The 22,260-nt window shown below is 40.9% G+C and overlaps 1 protein-coding gene across 3 annotated transcripts in view; it reads left to right on the forward strand.

The window, feature by feature from the left end:
* LOC139754048 (E3 ubiquitin-protein ligase MARCHF8-like) overlaps positions 1-22,260 on the forward strand; it is a 93,506-nt gene that overhangs the window by 34,360 nt on the left and 36,886 nt on the right. For all 3 annotated transcript variants that reach the window (XM_071671046.1, XM_071671047.1, XM_071671048.1), the window contains exon 2: positions 10,784-10,875. In XM_071671046.1, coding sequence (XP_071527147.1) covers positions 10,784-10,875 — 92 coding nt within the window. The remainder of the gene's footprint in view (positions 1-10,783; positions 10,876-22,260) is intronic.

Here is a 22,260-nt window from a genome sequence, read left to right on the forward strand (position 1 = left end):
TGTCTATGTGTTATCACTCAGGTACGTGTACGTGTTTCGACAGATAGATGGAGGTAGAGTTGGTGTCTTACTCCACTGAGTGTTGTCTCATGGGTGTTGGTAGAGTTCCAGTTGCGTGGAGGCATCATCCATCTTGATATACTCCACCTATGTAGATGGTTCCATCTAGGATCTACCGCTGTTGATGGTTCTACCCAGGGTCTACCGCAGTAGATGGTTCCACCCAGGGTCTATTGTAGATGGTTCCACCCAGGGTCTACCGCAGTAGATGGTTCCATCCAGGGTCTACCGCAGTAGATGGTTCCATCCAGGGTCTACTTCTGTAGATGGTTCTATCCAGGGTCTACCACTGTAGATGGCTCTATAACAGGATAGGAACCTAAGTGTATGAACTTGAGTATACCCACCTGGCTGTATCCTCTATATTATAACCACTTGAGTATATCCACCTGAGTGCATGTATCCACTCGGCTCTACCCAAGTGGGCGGTATCCTGAATTATACCCACCTTGACTCGTGATCCCGCCCGTTGGACTTGACGAACTTCCTGGGCGTTGCGGAAGAGCCCCATTAGAAGACAGAAGTGACCCTGGATCAGAGAAGAAAGATAACTTACCAGAGTGTCTGGGTGTACGGGGTTGGAAAGGATCCAATAAAATATAAAACTTTTTTCTCCTCAGTCTGGCGTCGGGACCTCTCACCTTTAAGTGGACCAGAACCTGTAATTTTGTTCATAATCGGGGGTTGGGTGTGGGTGTGGTGGAGGGAGGGATTATAAAGGTCTCTTGTGTCTACTGGAACGGTTTTATAGATTAGTGGTGATCAGGCTGGTGGGAGGGGCGTGTTACTTGTTCTTGTAGTCAGTAAATGCCTCAAGGGCAGCAACAGTATATATATATATATATATATATATATATATATATATATATATATATATATATATATATATATGAAGGCCGGATTTTGGCTTTCCTCTACAACTTATTATGACCATTGACTGTTGGAGAATTGGGGAAGTGTTGGAGAATCACTGGACGTGTTGTGTTGGAGTGGTACTTGAGCAGAGCTTGTAATGATTTGGAGGCGAAGCTGTGAGTGTGTATCATATAAGGACAAACCAGAACCCATCACCTTTGGCATTAGTCTCTAGTACTGATAACCTATTTACCACTAGACCTTGAACTTTGACCTCCAAAACCCTGCGCGGCAGGGCCATGTTACACGTTGACCTTGCTTGAGGTCATCCATTACTGAGCTTGGGGTCACAGACAGACAAACAAACGCCATCGAAGGTCCGTCCTGCCACTTGCCTCCTTTGGTGTTCTCTGTAACACGTATCAACTGACAAACTTCAGAAAAACAGTGAACTATTTATCTATTATTTTCACCTGACTCACGAACTGTTATGACTTGCCCAGATGGGGCTTAGGCAACACCATGTAGAGTTTATAGTTCAAGATTCCAATGGGATTAGCTAAACCCACAGTTGAATGTAGTGATTTACGTTAACATTTAACGTGATGGCGCGGATGAGGATGTTGAGGAGTTGGAGGAAGATAAAGACACAAACATTGATGCATCATGACAGCACTGGTCCTCACTGCTGGATTTCATAAAGGGAAATAACACAGGAAAGAAGTACATAACATTCGGCTTACCCGCTGATGCAGACCCAGTGGCAACTGCTGACCTCTCGTGGATAACAAGAGTTCCCAGGTCCTCATGCCTGGCTCCTGAGCAGGAGGAGGTGCAGGACCCATCGCTGGAACTCACCAAGATGATGATTATTTCAGCACCGTGGCACCGAAAGCCTCGTCTGTTGACGGTCTGCTAACGAGTATGGCGGTGCTGGAAATACCCGTGTCTCAAGACCCCGATCCTTCTGTTGTCTTAAGTCAGTAATTTATGGCGCAGACGCCTGCCTTTACCGGAAACCTTTTAGTCTTACCCCCAGAGGATGTGGGGCTCTGGCCAGGGGGGTGTGGGGTTTATGGTCCCTCGTGATCATCCTACCCGCATCGGAAGCTCCTTTGTCGTCATCCTACCCGCACCAGAAGCCCCTTTTGTGGGCTCTTCCAGGGAGTCCAGGAGTGCAGGTGATTATGGATTGTCGATCACGAGGTGAAGACGAGAAGGCTGGCGCATGGACGTAATGCCTTTGTTGTTGACCTATTGGATTGACATACACACACTCACTCACGCACTCAATCACTCACTCACTCACGAAAACTCGCTAACATTAACGAGGGAACAAAATATGGAAAATAAGCCTCTGAAGTTTTCAGAAGTCAGAATGATATTCGCAACTTAATAGTTTAAAAACCAAGATATTGATTAAAGATTCAAACGAATATGTAATAGAGAAAAGAAAGTTAACGTAGATATTTGATATCAGTCCCTCCATTATATATTTACCAGCGTGAATATCTTTAGTGTATTATTAGTTGTTTCCAGATACCAAGGTGATACTCAGTACCGTTAACGCTGTTCCCCCTTTGCCGAGGAGACGAGGACCCTCTGGGGTCCCTGAGCCCACTCGGGTCCACCTGAGTGAGACCCTCCAGTATCGATGTATTGTACCCAGTGAACGCTCTGGGTACCGTCTCCCACAAGAAGGCTTCTCCTCCAGATACTCAAATAAAGTATTTGTTTTAAATCTAACGAGTAAATATTGCCAAATAAGAATTGACGAGGAAGAAAATAAAGGCGCGAAGCCAATTTCCAGAGAAAGAAAACGAAGGCTGCTGCTGCTGCTGCTGCTGCTGCTCCCCCCCTCCCCCCAGCAAAAGGTAAATAAAGCAGAGATGAGCGAGCAATGGAGTGAGGATGAAGCAGCGTTATCAACACCAGCAGAGTGGACGCTCAGGGAGGCTGGTGGAAGGGATTCGTCCGTGGACTCTTCCCTCCACCCCTTAACCCCCCCCCCCCCTTCCCTTGACTGGTTGGTCGTAGGATTGTATCCAACAACCCAAGTGGCTTTGTACGGGGGGAGGGGGGGGGGGGGGGAGTCTCGTAACGCTCTTAGCAACGCGTGGGGGAACTACTCTTTCTTTTTATGCCACAGAATAAAATTCGTCGTTAATAATCTCTCTCTCTCTCTCTCTCTCTCTCTCTCTCTCTCTCTCTCTCTCTCTCTCTCTCTCTCTCTCTCTCTCTCCAAGAAATGCAAGTTAACGAAGTAACAAAATAATGGTAAACAACACAAGGAAATGTGGACATCACCCTTTGTGACGTGTGAGAAATTGCATCACACAAAGTGTCAAAATGTTAACAAGAAACTTTGTTTTTGATTTAGTAAGTTGGTTGAGTGAGATGTGGACCTGTTGGTCCTGTATACCCACACGACATCAGTTGAAATAATTTCTCTGACACGTAAACCAACGCTTTGGTGCAGCTGAATAGAAAACCTAAAATTTGCAAAATGCGAATTGAAGTAATAGTATAGGAACCCCTTCGAAAAGCAGTGATGAAATAAAAACTTGTTTGAGAAGGATGTTAACTATTTCCTCCCCTGCTCAGCACGCTGTCCTACCATTATAAACGCAGCATTGCCATTTAACGCAATCATTCACCATATTTCCCCACCATTTGCTAGCCTCATGGCTCGGGCACGATCCATTTATAATCCCTTAAAGAAGAAACATAAACTAAGAGGCAACTCCCGCCGCTCCTTCATAGGAATTTTATAACGCGTGAAACGATCGAGTTGCCAGTTAGTGTCTACATTATTTACATAATACCTTAATCAGTCGCTACACTCCGCTCTTTTGTTATGGTCAACGCACGGAGGGTAAAAAAGAAAGACAAAAAAAAAAATTGCGTCAAGAATAAAGTAAATGTATTTTTGCATTTTCTTTTACGTTCGAGCTAAAAAGTTTTTCTTGTCTTTTAACATCATCTTTTCGGGTCATATCCTCTGACGTCAATGGGTGATGACCCAAGTGATGTAGGGTCCACATACGGCTTAACTTCCCTTCATTCACGTCAATATGCAAAGTGTACTGGACAATTTTTGTCCTTTTGGGAAGTTTTATATGCTGTGTCCTGTTGGCAAAGAGTTTGCGGGAAATTGTATTAGATAAATGTTCAACTGAAAGATTTTTTTCATGTATCTAAATTTGGAGAAACATTTCCAGTTCATTCAAATGTGTCTTTTTTATGAAAAATATTTTCAAAATTATGTTAAAGTGTCTCTTGTTTTGTTAATGGAAAATGTTTCTTATTAATTTAAGTGAAATATATTTTTTAGATACTTATTTAAGGAAGATATTTTCTGTTAAGCCATGTGAAATTGTTGTCGTATATGATCGGGAATAAATCTGCTGCATTATATCCGGGTAATAGTACCTCTTGTGAGCCATGGTTGTCGGTTGTTATGAAAGGAGATGACTGACGTACTGTGTCACGCAGGGGTGGGTGGTAGCGCGGCTGAAGAAGAGGTTGGGACGGGGGAAACGATAATTTGAAATGGAAGGGGGAAGATGTGTTCAGGAGTGTTGGTGTGAGGATTGTCATGTATGTGAGGGATGGTCTGGAGGTAGGAGCCATTGCTGTGGCCTCACAGTCATTACTGTACCTTTGGTTACATTTCACTTTATGATAATATTTATCATTATTATAGTAATAATAATAATAATAATAATAATAGTAATAATAATAGTGATAATGATAATGATAATAATAATGATAATGATATTTATTATTATTATCATTGGTATTATTATTATCATTATTATTATTATTATTATTATTATTATTATTATTATTATTATTATCATCATCATGCTTGTTTTTCTGGACTCTCTGAGAGGCCTAACCCAGCCAGTCGGGGACATACTGTAAATATGTATACACACATGTAGACAGTCTATGTCATGTTTATTAAACATGTTTGCTTTAAAGCCCTGTTTACACTATGTGTTTGCCTGTCATGTTAAGCTGTTGTGTGCTCGCTCATACTTCCTTCCGAGCCGTTACTTACCTTAATTAGTGCCAGGCTCCTCCTCCTCCTCCTCTTCCATAATGCACAAACCTAATCATTCACTACGTCCATGACGGCTTCTGACCGTTTGACTCTCGCGTTAGTAACTGGTCCCTTATGGGGGGGGTGATATTTACTGCTGGGGGTTGTCATTAGGCACCTTGTTCGCAGTCTGTTACTCGCCAGTTTCTCTCTCTCTCTCTCTCTCTCTCTCTCTCTCTCTCTCTCTCTCTCTCTCTCTCTCTCTCTCTCTCTCTCTCTCTCTCTCCTTTTTTTTTTATATACCTCCAGTTGTTGTCAACCGTAGCAAGTACTCCCTTACCCTCCTGAGAAGGTCCTTCCCCGAAAGTTTTGCCCACACAACGAGGCAGACCCGCCATTAGAAACACCTGACTGACTGACCCCCTCCACCCCTTCCTCCTCGCCACGCTCAAACTGAATAAGGTACGTTCGTGCGCCCGGCCCGCTCACACTTGTCACACACGAAATTCCCTAAGCACACCTGCTGCACGAGACCAGCTCGTAGAATTATATTTTTTGTGCTCTGGGATAACGTTAGTACGTCGTGGCGCGACCAATATCATCCTTCACCGAACACTTCGTATTAAACGTTCTTTACTGCCACCGGTTTAAACAGTGGAAGGCGCTGGACTGAGAGAGAGAGGGAGAGAGAGAGAGAGAGAGAGAGAGAGAGAGAGAGAGAGAGAGAGAGAGAGAGAAAGAGAGAGAGAGAGAGAGAGAGAGAATGTGCGTGAGTGCCTGGGATTAATCTCGGGGTAGAGTATAATATGCGAGGAGAATGTTACATTGAGAGTGGCCATCTTTATCACGGTAATGGACAGAAGGGGAACATGTCTTTATAGTACAAGTTGGTCGATCACCAGTAATAGTCATCCACTGAGACTCTCGATCACGACGGTACGACCCTCGAACACGATGATGGTACGACCGTCGTGCTAAAGGATGGAATGGTTGTGCTCGAGGGACTGAATAGGATTGTTACGTCTATGTTAAATGAATGGACATCAAACACCGAAGGTCATCTCCCATGTTGTCGTAAGAGTCGAGTCCCTAGTGCCAGAGGGATATAACATCCACCTCAGTCACGTAGCCAGGTCCCTGTTGATAGAGTCGGGTCGTAACCATATTCCAAGAAGCTAAACCACTAAGAGGACGAGGCTAAAGTTATTATCTGCTAAGAGCCAGGTCACGGGACTTGAAGGGGAGGGGGTTATGGAGGAGCAGCAAGCAGTTGACGTGCAACATAAAAAGAGAACCAGGTCAATGTACTTTTGAGAGCATATAAGTTGGGTTCTCGTGAGAAGAATTCTTTTCTATGTTTTTGTCATTGTTGCAAGCAGACACGCACCTCCCTCCAAGCACTTACACTCTAATGGATCTTCATTGTCGGTTAGCAGTTGCTAATTGGTAGTTACAGTACTACAGATACAGAACAGCCAATTCTTTCAGTGGCGCGTTATATAACATTTGTCTTGTTACCTACGTTTACTAAAACAAAAAAAAAAGTGGATATGAAAAGAAAATCAAACCTTAATTTGCATATATGAATTAAAACCATAGTTTAAGTAATCTCATAAAACGGGTTAGTCAAGACGCAATTATATAAAAAAAATGATAAAGACAGCGAAAGTGAACCAGTTCTAATGCATTTGCGGCGACACAAAATGTTAAATTTATGATACCTAATTTTCTCTTGACAACTGCAATTATCACCGATGCAACAGGTGAATTGTCAGAGAAGCTGAAAAACCTGGGCAGTTCATGAAATATATAAAAAAAAAATTTATAGTCAAATTTTAGTAGATACTCGGGACTTTTAAAACCTCCATTCGCTATTTTAGGTCTCGAGGACGCAAACATAAAAGGCATTTAAAGTTATCCGACCAACCGTTACGTGGTGATCTGTTTCCTGGCATCTGCTGTTCCCTCCGTCCCACACACACACACACACACACACACCTGACCTCCTGGTCCAAAATTGAAACACGTATTCTTTAGCAGGAAGAAGTGAGTCAATATTTATGAAAAAGTCCTCGAAATTTTTTTTTTTTTCACGAAGGTGCCGGAAAACTCATGCAAAAGCCTCTTCCAATTTTCTACTGTCCACGGAGAATAGCGGGGGAACCTTTGTTGTCATATTTGCCAGTTTTGTACGTTTACTAAAGGAATATATATATATATATATATATATATATATATATATATATATATATATATATATATATATATATATATATATATATATATATATATTTCGTACGTTTCCTTGCGCTACCTCTCTAACGCGGGAAACAGCGACAAAGTATAATAAATAGATAGATAATATATATATATATATATATATATATATATATATATATATATATATATATATATATATATATATATATATATATATATATAGTAATAAAGAGATGTGTTCTTGAGTGCTGGACGTCACTGCCTGGCTGACTGGTTTGAAGCGCCATCGGCTCGTTAGGACGAACCATTATCTCCTTTGTTCCATTGATGAGCGACCTCCCTCGGGTTGACCCACCTCGGCCCCCCCATACTGTGAGCCAAAGATTTTTGGACTCTACACGATCTCGCTAATGACGACTCTTGCCCATTATACACTATTGCCTTAACCATCCCCATAACTTTCACTCAGGTCTCTGGGATTCCTAAAAGTGGACCAAAACATTGAATTTCCATAAATGAGTTTTAAGTTTTGAGCGGCGGGTCCGCTACTGTGAACGTACGAGGTTTCGCCTCGGCGACTGCTGGATGGGTGACTTTATTGAGCCATCGTCTGTGGGTCTGAGGGAACATCCCCATATCATTGGAAGACAAATGAGAATGGGAATATTTCCCTCTCTCTCAAAGAGCCAACGTTTTTAAAATTGCCTTTAAGATTAATGTTACATAAGTCCTAGATTCTCTACTTTATATTTTTTTTATGTACTTGTTGCACTCAGCGTACACGAGAACAAATATTATAAAGTAGATATCTGCTAAATTCAAGAACCAGACGTAAACAAAAGTATAGAGCAAACTTTATGATCGCGTAAAATATTTAATAGGTTCATTTTGTCAGGTTTAATGGCTATTGACCACTAAGTGGTTATTATATCAGAAATTGTCGCCTACGCGTCATATATCACAAAATTATGATAACCAAAAACTTTAGATTAACACAAAAAATTATAGATTTTTCCAAAATAGTTACATAACATTATTTCTTGTAGATGATGTAAATAAAGTCACCCTGACTATGCTAGGACTTGTCTTTTCCTATCCCATATTCAGTAGGAAAAAAATATGAATTTAATTAATGTTCATGAAATTTTAGCACCCATATGGCGCTGTTGCACAAAAAGATATTAATGTATCGTATCTATATCGACCTGTATTGGTTGGTCGGTTACTGTTTAAACCGCTCAACTTGCCAAGGTTATTAAAGTCGTCAGTCTTAAGTTATAACCACTAAATAAAAAACTTAAACCCCGTCTTCAAGTGTTCTAAATAATTTTACGACCACAGACTCACTACATAATATAGTCTTTATAGCTCTAATTACATCATAATTTTTTTTTAGTACATTTCAAAGGAATTTGTTGTAAAAACTATTTACAGATGTTACACAGTAGGATTGATACATAATTTGTATATCTAAAACAATTTATGATGTAGTTTGGATTACTGATTACAGGTTCATAAGTTCATTACATGTATATCTGGGTAGTGTACAAGTATTGTTGATTGACTGTGCATTTCTGTTCATGATAACATTTCAGTGAAGAAAATAAAATTAATGAAAGATGTTAAGTTTGCTGTCAGTTCTTGATATGTATAGAATATGATTACAGTGTTTGTTTCAAATGTTTTCTATGTGGATTTATGAAATAAACATTTATCAAACATATTATCTATCAATAGAGTGTTAGATATTTGCGTTTATAAGCAAGATTTCCCCTGAACAAATCAATGAATTGTTTGTAAGCAAATTGGTTATTTGTTGACGAACCCGTTTATTCTGGTGGTAATCATAGCTGCTGGAGGTGATGATGAACTGCCTTATATACCACTCGACAGGTGTGGGGCGTCTGTTACCTGCCACACTAACTAGATAAGGTATTGGAGGTTCTGCTTTTAGTCTCATGGTATCATTAAAACTTAAGGGGGCAGCACTTTACTTATCATGAGTCTGTTGACAACCTTCGTGTTAAAGGAAGTGAGATTAATTGACAGTCTTGTACAGTGATCCTCTGTAGAAGTGTTATGACTTGTTAAAGATTAGTTAGACCATTTAAGACTTGTAATTATCTGTCTTATAAAGTTTATTTTTTTCCCCTCTTTGTTGTGTAGTTGGAGAATATAAGGTTTCAACCTTTTAACTCTTATTACTTAGATTTGGTTTATGATTGTTTCACAATAGGACAAGTAGATGGTTCACACTAGAGCCTATAACAGAAAGATGGGTTGCAGACCTAACGACCTTCCTCATAGGTCGCTGGCTGTTAAACCCAACAAAGCAACCAGCTCGCCGGAGACAATGATGGGCTACAGTGACAACACAGGGGGTGTTAAATCTATTTTTTTTTTTTTTTTTTATACCTGAAGGTGCTAAAGATTATTCAGTTGGTACTTATTAACTTGATCATGACTGCCTTAACGACCCTTAGTGTTTTAAAATTTCTTTATTAGTTACTTGCTTAACCTTAACTGCCTTAATGGTCTTGGTAATGATGGTAGGCCTAACACATCCCCACCCCCCCAAAAAAATGAAAATGAAATCAATACTCCTGTTAATTGAGGCATTAAGAATATTTCTTTATTACGTCAATCTTGATTTTTTTTTTTATATTACATCGAAGGAAAAGAATGAATAATAGTTATGTACAAGATAATGATACGTCATATTTAAGGGGAAACTCAAATGATTAAAGTAGTTGATTTTCTTTTTTCTGCACCCATAAAGAACGCCATAGATTAAAGTTCGTCCGTCCCTCTCTTACCGTTATTGATGGAGACGGGAATCGTGTTGAAAGGGAGGTGAAGAACTGCGTTGCGTGTGACAGATTAGTCACAATGGCGTGCGTGTAACGGGGTCGTTCCAGTTTGCTGGCGTAAGAAAGATGTTACAATATGTGGCGTGGATGTTTATAAGGACATCGCTGGTAATTGAAAGTAAAGTGTGTTGGAAAGTCTAAAGGGGAATAAAGTGCGTTTAAGCCCCTTCACTACGACGGTGCGATTATTGGGTATGTTGGCACGACCCTCGAGCACGACGGTACGACCCATAGATGTGATGGCATGGTCTATGATCCTGAAGGGTCATATCCAATTGCTTCGTGGTTGAACCGTCATGCTTGAGTCGTACCGTCATACTCAAGGGTCGTACCACTTTGCTTGAATTGTCTGTTTGTGCTGAAGGGTCGTCCCGTCTTCTTGAAAAGGGTAAGAAATGTTCATGGGAGCAATTACATAGTTGTGTGTTTCAAACATTATTTTTTGTTTATAAAACTATTAGCACCAGAACTTTTAAAGTTCTCTGTATGCAGTTGAATTTGTAGTAACGTAAGACAATACTGTTTGTGAAGCCTAAAAGATGTACTGATGGTTTTCAATTGCAAAAATGGTATTGACCAGATCTTGCTATATTGAGGGAAACGGTATTAAAAAAACTGAGGTTGTGTTCAGGAGAGTTGTATGTTGTGCATGAGTGGGATACTGACCATGTATTTAGATGTTGCATAAAGCTATACGATATTAACCGAACGTTTGGTGTGTGTGTTGCAGGAGCTCTATGATGTGAAAAGTGTTCCAGCGCCACCCATGGAGAGATGCGCTTCGAACACCTCCACCTTCTCCTTCAGCCAGGACATCTGCAGGTATGCCACGTAACCCCCGTCAGCTGAAAGAGCTTTGGGTATAGTCAAACACATCTACAGGTATGCCTCACACCCTCCCATACTTGGTTATATTATGCCAAGGACTCAGCATGAAGACTACGGGACGCCGTGACGTCATCAGTAATAACATCTTTTGCCACCGTTTGGAAACAAAAGTGATACGTTGATTTTTTTTTTTCAGATTAGCGTAATAAAATGAAATAGTGTACATTTAAATTTCGGTAAAACTTATAAGGTTAATTGGTGCAAAAAAACTTATGCCATTATACCATTGGTGTTCTTCAAGTAACTAGCTAGCAGGTTAAGCTTAATAAAACATCTCAAAATTTCGTGGCCAAATATATATATATATATATATGTGTGTGTGAGAAGTGTAGACGTAGTAGGGGCATGGTGGAGGTGAGGTAGATGATTGTGGGTCTGGTAGGATGTGATAGACGCTCGCGCGCGTGTGTACGTGTGTGTGTGTGTGTGTGTGTGTGTGTGGAAGAGATGTGGCAAGGGCGTGGTATGAGTGTAGTTGAGACATGGTAGGAGCGTCGTGTGGGTGTGGTAGGGGCGTAGTGTGACTGTGGTAGGGGCGTGGTAGGAACGTGCTGTGGGCGTGGTATGGGCGGGGGTAAAGGGGGCGCGGGGGGGAGGTCGGTGCAGCTGGTATTGATTCCTGCATGGACGTCACACTCCTCCAGCCATCCTCCCTCTCCTGTGTCGCAGCCTCCACGCCCACGCCTCCTCCACACCCATGCCCGCCCCACACTCACACATCCTCCATACCCACGCCTCCGCCACACCCACACCTCCACCACGCCCACACCTTCACCACCCCCACGCCTCAGCCTTGCTCATTCCTCCATCACACTTACGCCCTCGCATCCCCCAACAGCTACGCTTCCACCACGCCCTTTCTTCACCACGCCATCTCCTCTTCCATGCCCACACCTCCTCGACGTCCGTGCCTCCACTCCTCCTCCACGCCCACGCCTTTCCCAAGCCCGCACCTCTCCCTTGCCCACACCCCTCGACACCCACGCCCATGGTTCATGGTGCCTGCTGCTGGCATCTTGAGACTCGGCAAGCTTGCCAAGCCCTTCAGGCGGAGCCTTCACCAGACTGATTGTCATCCTCTCTCTCTCTCTCTCTCTCTCTCTCTCTCTCTCTCTCTCTCTCTCTCTCTCTCTCTCTCTCTCTCTCTCTCTCTCTCTCTCTTTGGCGCCCGTCGCTGAGGGTGCCAGCAGCAGATGCAACTCTCCAAGAGCCATGGTTGGAGGGAGCAGAAGAGAGAGGCCAAGGGAGGTGGGGAAGACGGGAGTGTTAGGATGGCGTTTAGTGAGAGTGAGGAGTGAGGGTAATGGAGAGCTTGTGAGGAGTGAGGGTAATGGAGAGCTTGTGAGGAGTCAGGCTTACCAACGTACACTTACGTTATCATGATAAGTTCAGCAACATCGTTACTCATTTCGTGGCCATACACTTTCCCGGTATACCAATGCCATTAAAGGCACGATAATGACTCACTCCAGAGCGAGTGAACAGCTCGTGTTAAACGGATGAGGAAGTCATGTGCAGCAGCAGGTCAGCCGTGCATGAGAGGCGTGCACCTCTCCCGGAGCTGCCAGAACCCGTCTGTCCTCACAGTACTACGTAGCGCGTGGCGGAACGTCGACTCCGTGGTACGTCTCTTCTGTAGCCACCATTTTCTCTCCCAGGGTTCGTAGGGTCCACAAGCAAATATTTATAAGAATATTTTCGTGTATCGATTGTATGATTTTTAAACTCGACGGGTAACTTAACTGTTTTTTATTGATGAATCGAAAGGTTAAGCTATACCCTAGACGTAATCACTTTAAGTAAACTTAGATAAGTGTCTTACGATGATTCTTAGTGCCATGGAAAGGGAAACGTGTGAGTGTATATATAATTGTCGCGTCGCTGATCCCCGATCTATTGACCACCACGCGCATGTCAAGGTATTAACTCTTAAGATCTGTATAACTAGGCACGAAGTTCACTCTTCATTTTCAGATATTGTTGCCATTTAGGCAACTTTACTAGTTATTGATATACCAACTTTCGTATGAATTACATAGTTTTCACTAGACTTCGTCTTGTCAGATTTGGATATTTACGTAATGTGTCTCTCAGAACGGGGAGAATTCTATAGTATATCCTTAATACGATTATTATTATAGTATATCCTTAATACGATTATTATTATAGTATATCCTTAATACGATTATTATTATAGTGTATCCTTAATACGATTATTATTATTCTCATCAAACCGTGGAAAATGTGATGTTTTCACACCAGTTACTCCATACCTGTCGCTGTGTTGTATTCTTTACGTTTTGGTATATCATGACAAATATTGGTGCGGTCTGAGTGCTGGGAACTTGTGGATTCATATTTAGAGAAGTTATCCCATTACGGGTACCTGAGGGGCGGGTGTCCTCCTGCTCCTCACGCACACCAACAAAACTTATGTAAGTTTTTCCTCGTATCTCGAGAAACTAATAGTGGCACAGGAACCTAAGAAGGAAGAGCCAAAAATTTCGTTATTTCCTATCTTAACTCATCCGTTCTGTATTACTTTCAGTTATTATTGTAAATATTTATGTTATTTCAAGTTTTATAAGAATTTCGCTTATTGTATGTTTGTTTTTCATGCATTTACTAAATACGTGTAATTTTCTGAAGATGAGACATTTATATTAGATTCAATGTACTATAGTAAGAAAACTCTTTTCCTTAGTGTTTTCAAATGTCATGAACAGACAAAATGGCTCTAGATTTAGTATGTATGAATAATATGATGGTGATCTCTCTCCCAGAAAATACCTTGACCTCATATATGCTGACTACCGAGTATGACTTCATAATAGATGTCTGTTTGAATGATTTACACTGATAATGCCACCATCTCATGACACCACTCAAAATGTGTACATGTGACATCCTTTTTTAGTGACACGGTTATTTGAATCATCACGATGTGTAATGCTGGTTTTAACTGAGAGGTTTAACGTTACTCAGAATGTAAAAGGTTGCTTGTTTTATAGGATGACATCATTCAACGGGTTATTTAACACCTCTGTCACGTCTGAGGAGCTGGAGTGTTCGTTCCCACGGGACAATCCACGAAAGCTTTCCCGTAATTCCATGTTTTGTCATGACGTATTTGTCCTGTACAGGGAGGGAGTTCTACTCTCGTGGCGTGTCTTGAACATTTCTCTTACCATACGTCTTAGACTTAGTTGTTCTACACTCGTTGGGGGCCCCCGTCTCTTGTACGTTCACTGTCGTACATCTTAAATTTATGTATGTTGTAAGTATGAACCATGTTCTCAGAGTGTGTGTGTGAGAGAGAGAGAGAGAGAGAGAGAGAGAGAGAGAGAGAGAGAGAGAGAGAGAGAGAGAGAGAGAGAGAGAGAGAGAGAGAGAGAGAGAGATTTAGTCTCTCTCTCTCTCACAGTGTTCTAGGGAGAATTTTCGTACGCCCACAACTTTGAAGAACTAAGTTTTGTTCGCTGACGGCTGCTGCTGCTGCTGTTGCTTGCTGGCAAAGCCGTAAATCTAGCCAGGGAACGTGTGGTATTTGGGCATATGAGAGGATGACACGCGTCCTAGGCTTTTCTTGAAAGTAGGAGCCACGACTAATGGACGTGTAGAGGAGGGTGGTGGTGCTCACATTATTTCAACAACCAGAGTCTTTGAAAAGGGGACCTTGATCGCCATCTTTACCTGATATTTTCTCTCGTTTTATACAGTGGTGCAAACATGGTGGGTTCGTGACGTCACATTCATATTTACGATGGAAACTTCCCAACTCAACACATTATTGTTACTATCAAACAATTGACCCCTTATTAAAGGGCTGACATAGCTTCTAGGCTGCGCTCCACGCAGAAGCAGGGAAATGATAAACTCCTTTTGAGGTTTTTCAACTAGTCGAAAGGGACTTTTTGCTCACAGTGTAATTTCTTGTACACGGAATTCAGTAATATAACTGTTATATATATGTATATATATATATATATATATATATATATATATATATATTTTTTTTTTTTTTTTCTTTTAAACTATTTGCCATTTCCCGCGTTAGCGAGGTAGAGTTAAGAACAGAGGACTGGGCCTTTTTTGGAATATCCTCACCTGGCCCCCTCTGTTCCTTCTTTTGGAAAATTAAAAAAAAAAAAATGAGAGGGGAGGATTTCCAGCACCCCGCTCCCTCCCCTTTTAGTCGCCTTCTACGACACGCAGGGAATACGTGGGAAGTATTCTTAATCCCCTATCCCCAGGGATAATATATATATATATATATATATATATATATATATATATATATATATATATATATATATATATATATATATATATATATATGTAAAATTTTCCAAGTAAAGCCTGAGGTTCATTAGGTTGGTAATGCTATCTCCTTACAGCCGACTTGTTCCATTTTACGTGCATATTGGAGCAGCAAATGATTATCTCGGAATATCTAATTAGGATCCGGTCATTAATGGATTTTTTTTTCTCTCTCTCTCTACCCTCGCTCCCCACCAGGGGGTGGGGGGGGGGGTGGGGAGGGGAGGAGAGGTAGATGGTGTTATTATCGTCTTGGCTGAGAGAGAGAGAGAGAGAGAGAGAGAGAGAGAGAGAGAGAGAGAGAGAGAGAGAGAGAGAGAGAGAGAGAGAGAGAGAGAGAGAGAGCATTTTCTTCACGTAGATAATTGCAAAAAAAAAAAAAAAGAAATGAAGGAACAATGTAGCCATGTTTGTCGTGGTATAGATACATGGAGCGACCACCACGGGGGAACGCACTAACGAACCGGTATTGTTATTCTTTTTTTTCTCTCTCTCTGCACTGTATGGTTGGGGCGGGCGAGACACTGTTTATATCGACGAGCCTTAACGATATCGAAGGTCGATGGAGATTGGCCGTCACGCTTCAAGGAGACTAAGGCTTTGTTTCCGAGAGAGAGAGAGAGAGAGAGAGAGAGAGAGAGAGAGAGAGAGAGAGAGAGAGAGAGAGAGAGAGAGAGCCTGCCTGTATTACCACATGAACACCAAGGCACGACCCTCGAAAATGAAATCACGACTCTCGAGAACGACTGTGTATCGACCTCCCGGATGTGTGATGGTCTATCCTCCAGCCTTAACCTGTAAAGTTCAGGTTATCATAACCAAAGGCTCGTACCGTAGTTGGTTGCCGTACTCAACTGCCGTACCACCGTGTTCAGCTGCCTTACCCATGTATTCAGCGGCCGTACCGCCGTGCTCAGCTGCCGTACCGCTGTGCTCAGCTGCCGTACCGCTGTGCTCAGCTGCCGTACCACCGTGCTCAGCTGCCGTACCGCCGTGCTCAGCTGCCGTACCACCGTTCTCAGCTGCCGTACCGCCGTGCTCAGCTGCCGTACCACCGTTCTCAGCTGCCGTACCACCGTTCTCAGCTGCCGTACCACCGTGCTCAGCTGCCGTACCACCGTGCTCAGCTGCCGTACCGCCGTGCTCAGCTGCCGTACCGCAGTGTTGTAGGGGTTACTGACCTCGATTCTTTGTGTGCCTGACTGGTTTATAATCTCTCAGATCTTAGCATGATGGTGATCCAGACGTGTACACGGATGTGTGCTGTGCGCTACATTTCAAAATATGGAAACAAAATTCCTCTTAAGAAAAAAAAAATAAACTTATAATAAAAACAAAATGAAAAAAGTTTAATAAATACAAATAGTCGAGGGAGTTGATGATGAACTGAATTGACTGATTCTAAATGAGGGTGGGAGGGACGTATGTAGATTGCAAGACCATGTTTTTATTAGAAAGTCTGGCAACTCGTTCCAGTACAGTAATATTTTACAATATTTTGCAGGTTTATGTAATTATATTTTGTGTGAGACACAGCGCTTCGGACATTTTGTTTCATGTATTTTCATAATTTCGACAAAATTCACAAATTTTCATTCTGTCCTGTTGCGTTAGGGAAAGGCGCTATGGCTCTGCAACATCTTTTTAAAAATTCATATTGTTTATAGTAAGAAAATAAGAAAAGCGTTTGTACACTCAGTATCCTGGATAACCAGTTTGAGTTTACGATAATTTTCCAAGAAGGATCGTAAGCACAAATTCTATTTTTCTTCTCTTGAAATTACGTTTCATCATTTGTATTTTATTCTTCAATAACTTTCTTTTTTTTTACTTTAAGATTCATGAAGTCTTGATAATTAGAATGCTTTGGTGCGATGATGTTTAAGATACAAATCCAATTTCAAATTCAAAATCTATATTGATATACAATTAGTACATCACAGGGGACATGCAAGCATGCTACCACATCCACCCAGCAATGACTCAAACGTAAACTTTCTCATGCCAAATACAAAATCTCTTACAAAAAATGAAAATAGACATAATGAAAATTACATGATAATAGACTAATCAGATTGTAAGATATGAGAGATATTTCTAGGAATCAGTTGCCCAAAAGAACATTTTTGGTAATGATTCACCAATAATAAATTCATATTTTTTTTTTATTAAATGAAAACAGGTAAAAATACTTACATTCTCGCTGAGTGTTTTTATTTCATGGGAGTGGAGGGTAGGGGAAGGTGATAGATAGTGGTGGTAGGTGGGGGGAATGGGGTGGGGTGATGGTTCAGGTGGGAGGTGGTAATGGTGAGTGATTGGTGATGGTAAGTGGGCGATGGTTCCAGGTATCAGGCACACTAGACAATAATGGCCGGGATAATTCATTGCTGTCAATAACGTTAGCGGAAATCGTTGATTCGCAGCTAATGCTTTTAATGGCAAGCTTTGCACACCCCCAGGTTGGCTGATGCTGATGTTGCTGCTGCTGTTGTCATGTTGCTGTCTATCTCTGTTTGCAGATGCTGTCCAGTTTTGTTCTGTGCGATTGCTGCTTCCAGATGCCGCTGCTGTTACTGCCTGCTGTTGCTTCCAGGTGCTACTGTTCCTGCCTGCTGTTGTTTCCAGGTGCCGCTGTTCCTGTCTGCTGTTGCTTTCAGGTGCTGCTGTTGCTGCCTGCTGTTGTTTCCAGGTGCCGCTGTTCCTGTCTGCTGTTGCTTCCAGGTGCTGATGCTCCTGTCTGCTGTTGCAGTATTCGGGTGTAATCTCTTGTTCTATTCCTGCTGTCTGTTACCTGTCAGTGTATGGTCCTACTGTCTCTTTGATCGTCCTTTGCTTCTATCTGACGGTAGTAATTTATCAGTGACTACTGTCTGTTGTATAATAGTATTAGAATTTAGAGGAAAGATTAATCTTCATATCTAAAATTCCGGAAATGTTTTTTGCTCAGAAATTTAAGCTTGCATGAATGTAAGGGTGAGCACAACGCTACAGACACCGTAGGCCTTGATATATAGTCTGGTGTGTGTACAACTCCAGTATTATATTCAGCGTGTTTTCGTTGCCCAAATGTTGTTAGGTTAGCGCTAGGCATCAAGTCTGCAGGGGGGAATTTAACTAATGAATTAAGTAACAAAGTGTAGTTTAGTGATATACGTCTTTTTATCTGCCTACACGTGCTTACGTAAAGTATATATATATATATATATATATATATATATATATAGGGCATATTGATTATCATTTAAAATGGATAGCTTTGAATTATTTACGATTGCTACTCCATTAATGTTAATACACCGAATTTACGTATCGGTGTATCGATAAACCATAACATTCATAATAAATTTTAAGATTGTACGTTTTACCATGAGCTTGACGGCCTTAATGTTCCTTGCATTCGATAGCACCACAGCCCAACTAACCAACGAAATATCAACATGTAATTTTATATGATTATCTTGTGTTAAGAAGATTTGAGGCTTAATGATTATTCATCAGGTTGATGACCATTACATTTATATATATATATATATATATATATATATATATATATATATATATATATATATATATATATATATATATATATAATATATATATATATATATATATATATATATATATATATATATATATATATATATATATATATATATATATATATATATATATTATCCCTGGGGATAGGGGAGAAAGAATACTTCCCACGTATTCCCTGCGTGTCGTAGAAGGCGACTAAAAGGGGAGGGAGCAGGGGGGGGAGGGCTGGAAATCCTCCCCTCTCGTTTTTTTTTTCCAAAAGAAGGAACAGAGGGGGCCAGGTGAGGATATTCCAAAAAAGGCCCAGTCCTCTGTTCTTAACGCTACCTCGCTAACGCGGGAAATGGCGATTAGTTTAAAAGAAAGACTATATATATATATATATATATATATATATATATATATATATATATATATATATATATATATATATCATGTGGAATGGTATGAAAACAGTAGACTGGTGGTGTAAACCTACGACAGTCCGAGTCGTCTCCAAATGTCGAATGTGCGAAGAAAACGTTCTTGGTCCTCTGGCCTAGTTGTTCAAGGACGCGTGTGGGCAGGAAATCCGATGACCAAATTGACTTTTCAACATGAGACGTCGCTGGGCCCGCTCTTGTGTAGGGGTTCCTGGCCGACTATTGAACACTCCGTGTAGTCTTTGTAGCAGTCCAAGACCATATATATATATATATATATATATATATATATATATATATATATATATATATATATATATATATATAACGACTCCGGGTGTAGGTGGTTATACAGCGAGTGAGGTCAGCTTTGGCGGGAGTCAGATTTATATATGTAGTCAGTTGACGGAAATTATGTAGCCTCGTCCAGGATTTTCTTACTCCAAAAGAAACCATCATTTCTCTGCTCGTGAAGCTTCGGTGGCCCCGTGAAAGGGGTCTTGGGGTTATGTAATGATAATAATGATAATGAAATACATTATACATATTTTGTGTATCGTTGACGAAGTGGTTGACTTTCACACGTTCCACGAAAAATTAGAACATGTGTTATGTACCCACATTCAGAAACGAGAGATTGATTTTTTTCAATATGTGTGACATGAAATGTAAGGGCATTGCCTTAATGACAAGCTGCAGTCGATAGCCATGACAACTAGCAATAGTCACACGTCATTCAACATGCACTAGATGAATCTATAAGTTGCGTGTGGTGTACGTACGTTACCGCCATAATGTACATGCCATGCCACACGATGACGCTTGGCGACCCCAGTTAGTAGAGTATGCAACTATTTACTGACGAGCCTTGGATAGGTTCATGTCCAGGTGGCTGGAGACAAAACTTCTGTATGAATAATCTGTTAGGAACTTATGACTTTGTTTGGGGTTTGTTAGAGAGTATTTGCGGGTGTTGACTAATAGCAGTGCTTTTGGGAATTTTAGAATAAGGAAGGGGATCGTTAAAGGGTTCTTCAGAGTTTGGTTAAGAAGATGAAAGGGAAAAAATGCAGAACTAGAGTCTTTGACTCAATCCATGATGGTTGATTGGTTATTTGGCCTAAAGGTATATCAGCTGTTGGGGTTATTTAAAGGCCGTCAGTCTCAAATAATAACCACTAACCGAAAATTCTTGAACACTCTCATATATATATATATATATATATATATATATATATATATATATATATATATATTATTTTATTATATTTATTTTGCTTTGTCGCTGTCTCCCGCGTTTGCGAGGTAGCGTTAAGAACAGAGAACTGGGCCTCACCTGGCCCCCTTCTCTGTTCCTTCTTTTGGAAAATTAAATATATATATATATATATATATATATATATATATATATATATATATATTTATTTATTTATACTGCGAACGTGTTACCAGACTCCGCTTGCTCGCGGTTTCACTGCGAGTGTAATGTCATGTTTAATGAGGCTGTATCTTTTTGAATATAGTTTCGTCAAATAACTCTCTCCAAAGGACTTTACATTTCCCTACCATTGGAAGTAGCGCAGCCTTAGGCTGAAAGAGTCTTTAGAAAAGTCCTGGATAAGACCGGACTTCTTTCATAGAAATTGGTCAACTGGTCCTGTGGTAATTATCAACTGATAAATAAATTATATTCTGCGTACCATTTGATATACGATTTTCTTTTCTTGGTAACGATTTAAGGTGAACATTGTCCTCCTTTATTCAGGAGGAATTCCATGTTTATTGTTACGACGTGTCATAAAGCTTGCGTCCGCGGTGGAAATATTACGTTGGTGGCAGCAGCGAGGCTATTGGTCAACACGCTTTGTATTGTTGATGTATAGTGATCAACTACCCGGCCGCTCGTATATTGTGAGCGACCGTTACACACACACACACTAAGGCAAGACACACTAGAATAGACGTGACGTACTTTTATAGATAACATCAGTGTTGTGGATGAATGGCATATAATGATGAGACTGTGAGATAACTCACTTCAGTATTAATACCATGAAAACAGCTAAAATGTTCTATGATTTTAAAGAAAGTTTAAGAGGTGGGGCCCCACCAGTATAAAACTCCCTCCCTTCAAGTGTAGTACTGTACAATTAGGTAATTGCAGTTAAGCAATTATGTTGTATACTGTGGTGTACTGATCCGTCTTTTACAATTCTGGTATCGATCTTTCGTTGAAGTTGGGCCATGGCGACCTCTTTAAGATTATCCCCACCCAGAACTTTGACCATAAAGTCTTCACATATTTCTTCTCGACATTCAAATTGTAGCTCCCTTCCCAGAATGTTTCTGAATGTTTAATGTTTTCCTAGGCAGTAGCCGCAAAACCATTTCGTTTGTCGAGATATGGGGTCAGATTTGAACTATAATGAGAGAGTGTTTGGGGTAAAGTGGAGTCATATGGCACCTGGCCTGATCTGAGCTCTGTTTAAATCCCCTTTAAATCCACTATAGATGGTGATTAGTGTGTACATTGGTGAATGGGAGTGGGGCTCTATCGCACCGTAACGGTGAAGATTGTGACTAAGTGAGGGAGGGAGCAAATCCTGGAGAAGGCGGGCGCTAACGACGGTTGACACAAAACTACCAACAAACCGAATTCCAGACACAACTCCCGCCACCAAGAACAACACATTCGCCCATCACACATCTTATCATTCTACTGCACTGCCGCATTGCCAGGTGATATATACATGTATAAATCAAATCTGTGATGATGTCGTAACGATTAATATTTAGTGATAAGTTTTTTAAAGTGTGCATTCTTGGAGTTGGCAATGTTGCCAACACTGTCATGACAGGAATATACAGTTGGTTTTATATATACGTTTTTTGTGCGTGGAAGATACATTTTGCAGATTTGTTACTGTTAAATAATGTTTGTGTGATTTATTCTGACACTTCATTGGTAAAAAAAAATAGATTTATCATTCTGCTGGACAATATCCATGGTAAGAAGGCTCCTGGGGGAATTGGG

The sequence above is a fragment of the Panulirus ornatus genome, chromosome 16, assembly GCF_036320965.1.
Source record: "Panulirus ornatus isolate Po-2019 chromosome 16, ASM3632096v1, whole genome shotgun sequence".
Taxonomy (NCBI): Eukaryota; Metazoa; Arthropoda; class Malacostraca; order Decapoda; family Palinuridae; genus Panulirus; species Panulirus ornatus.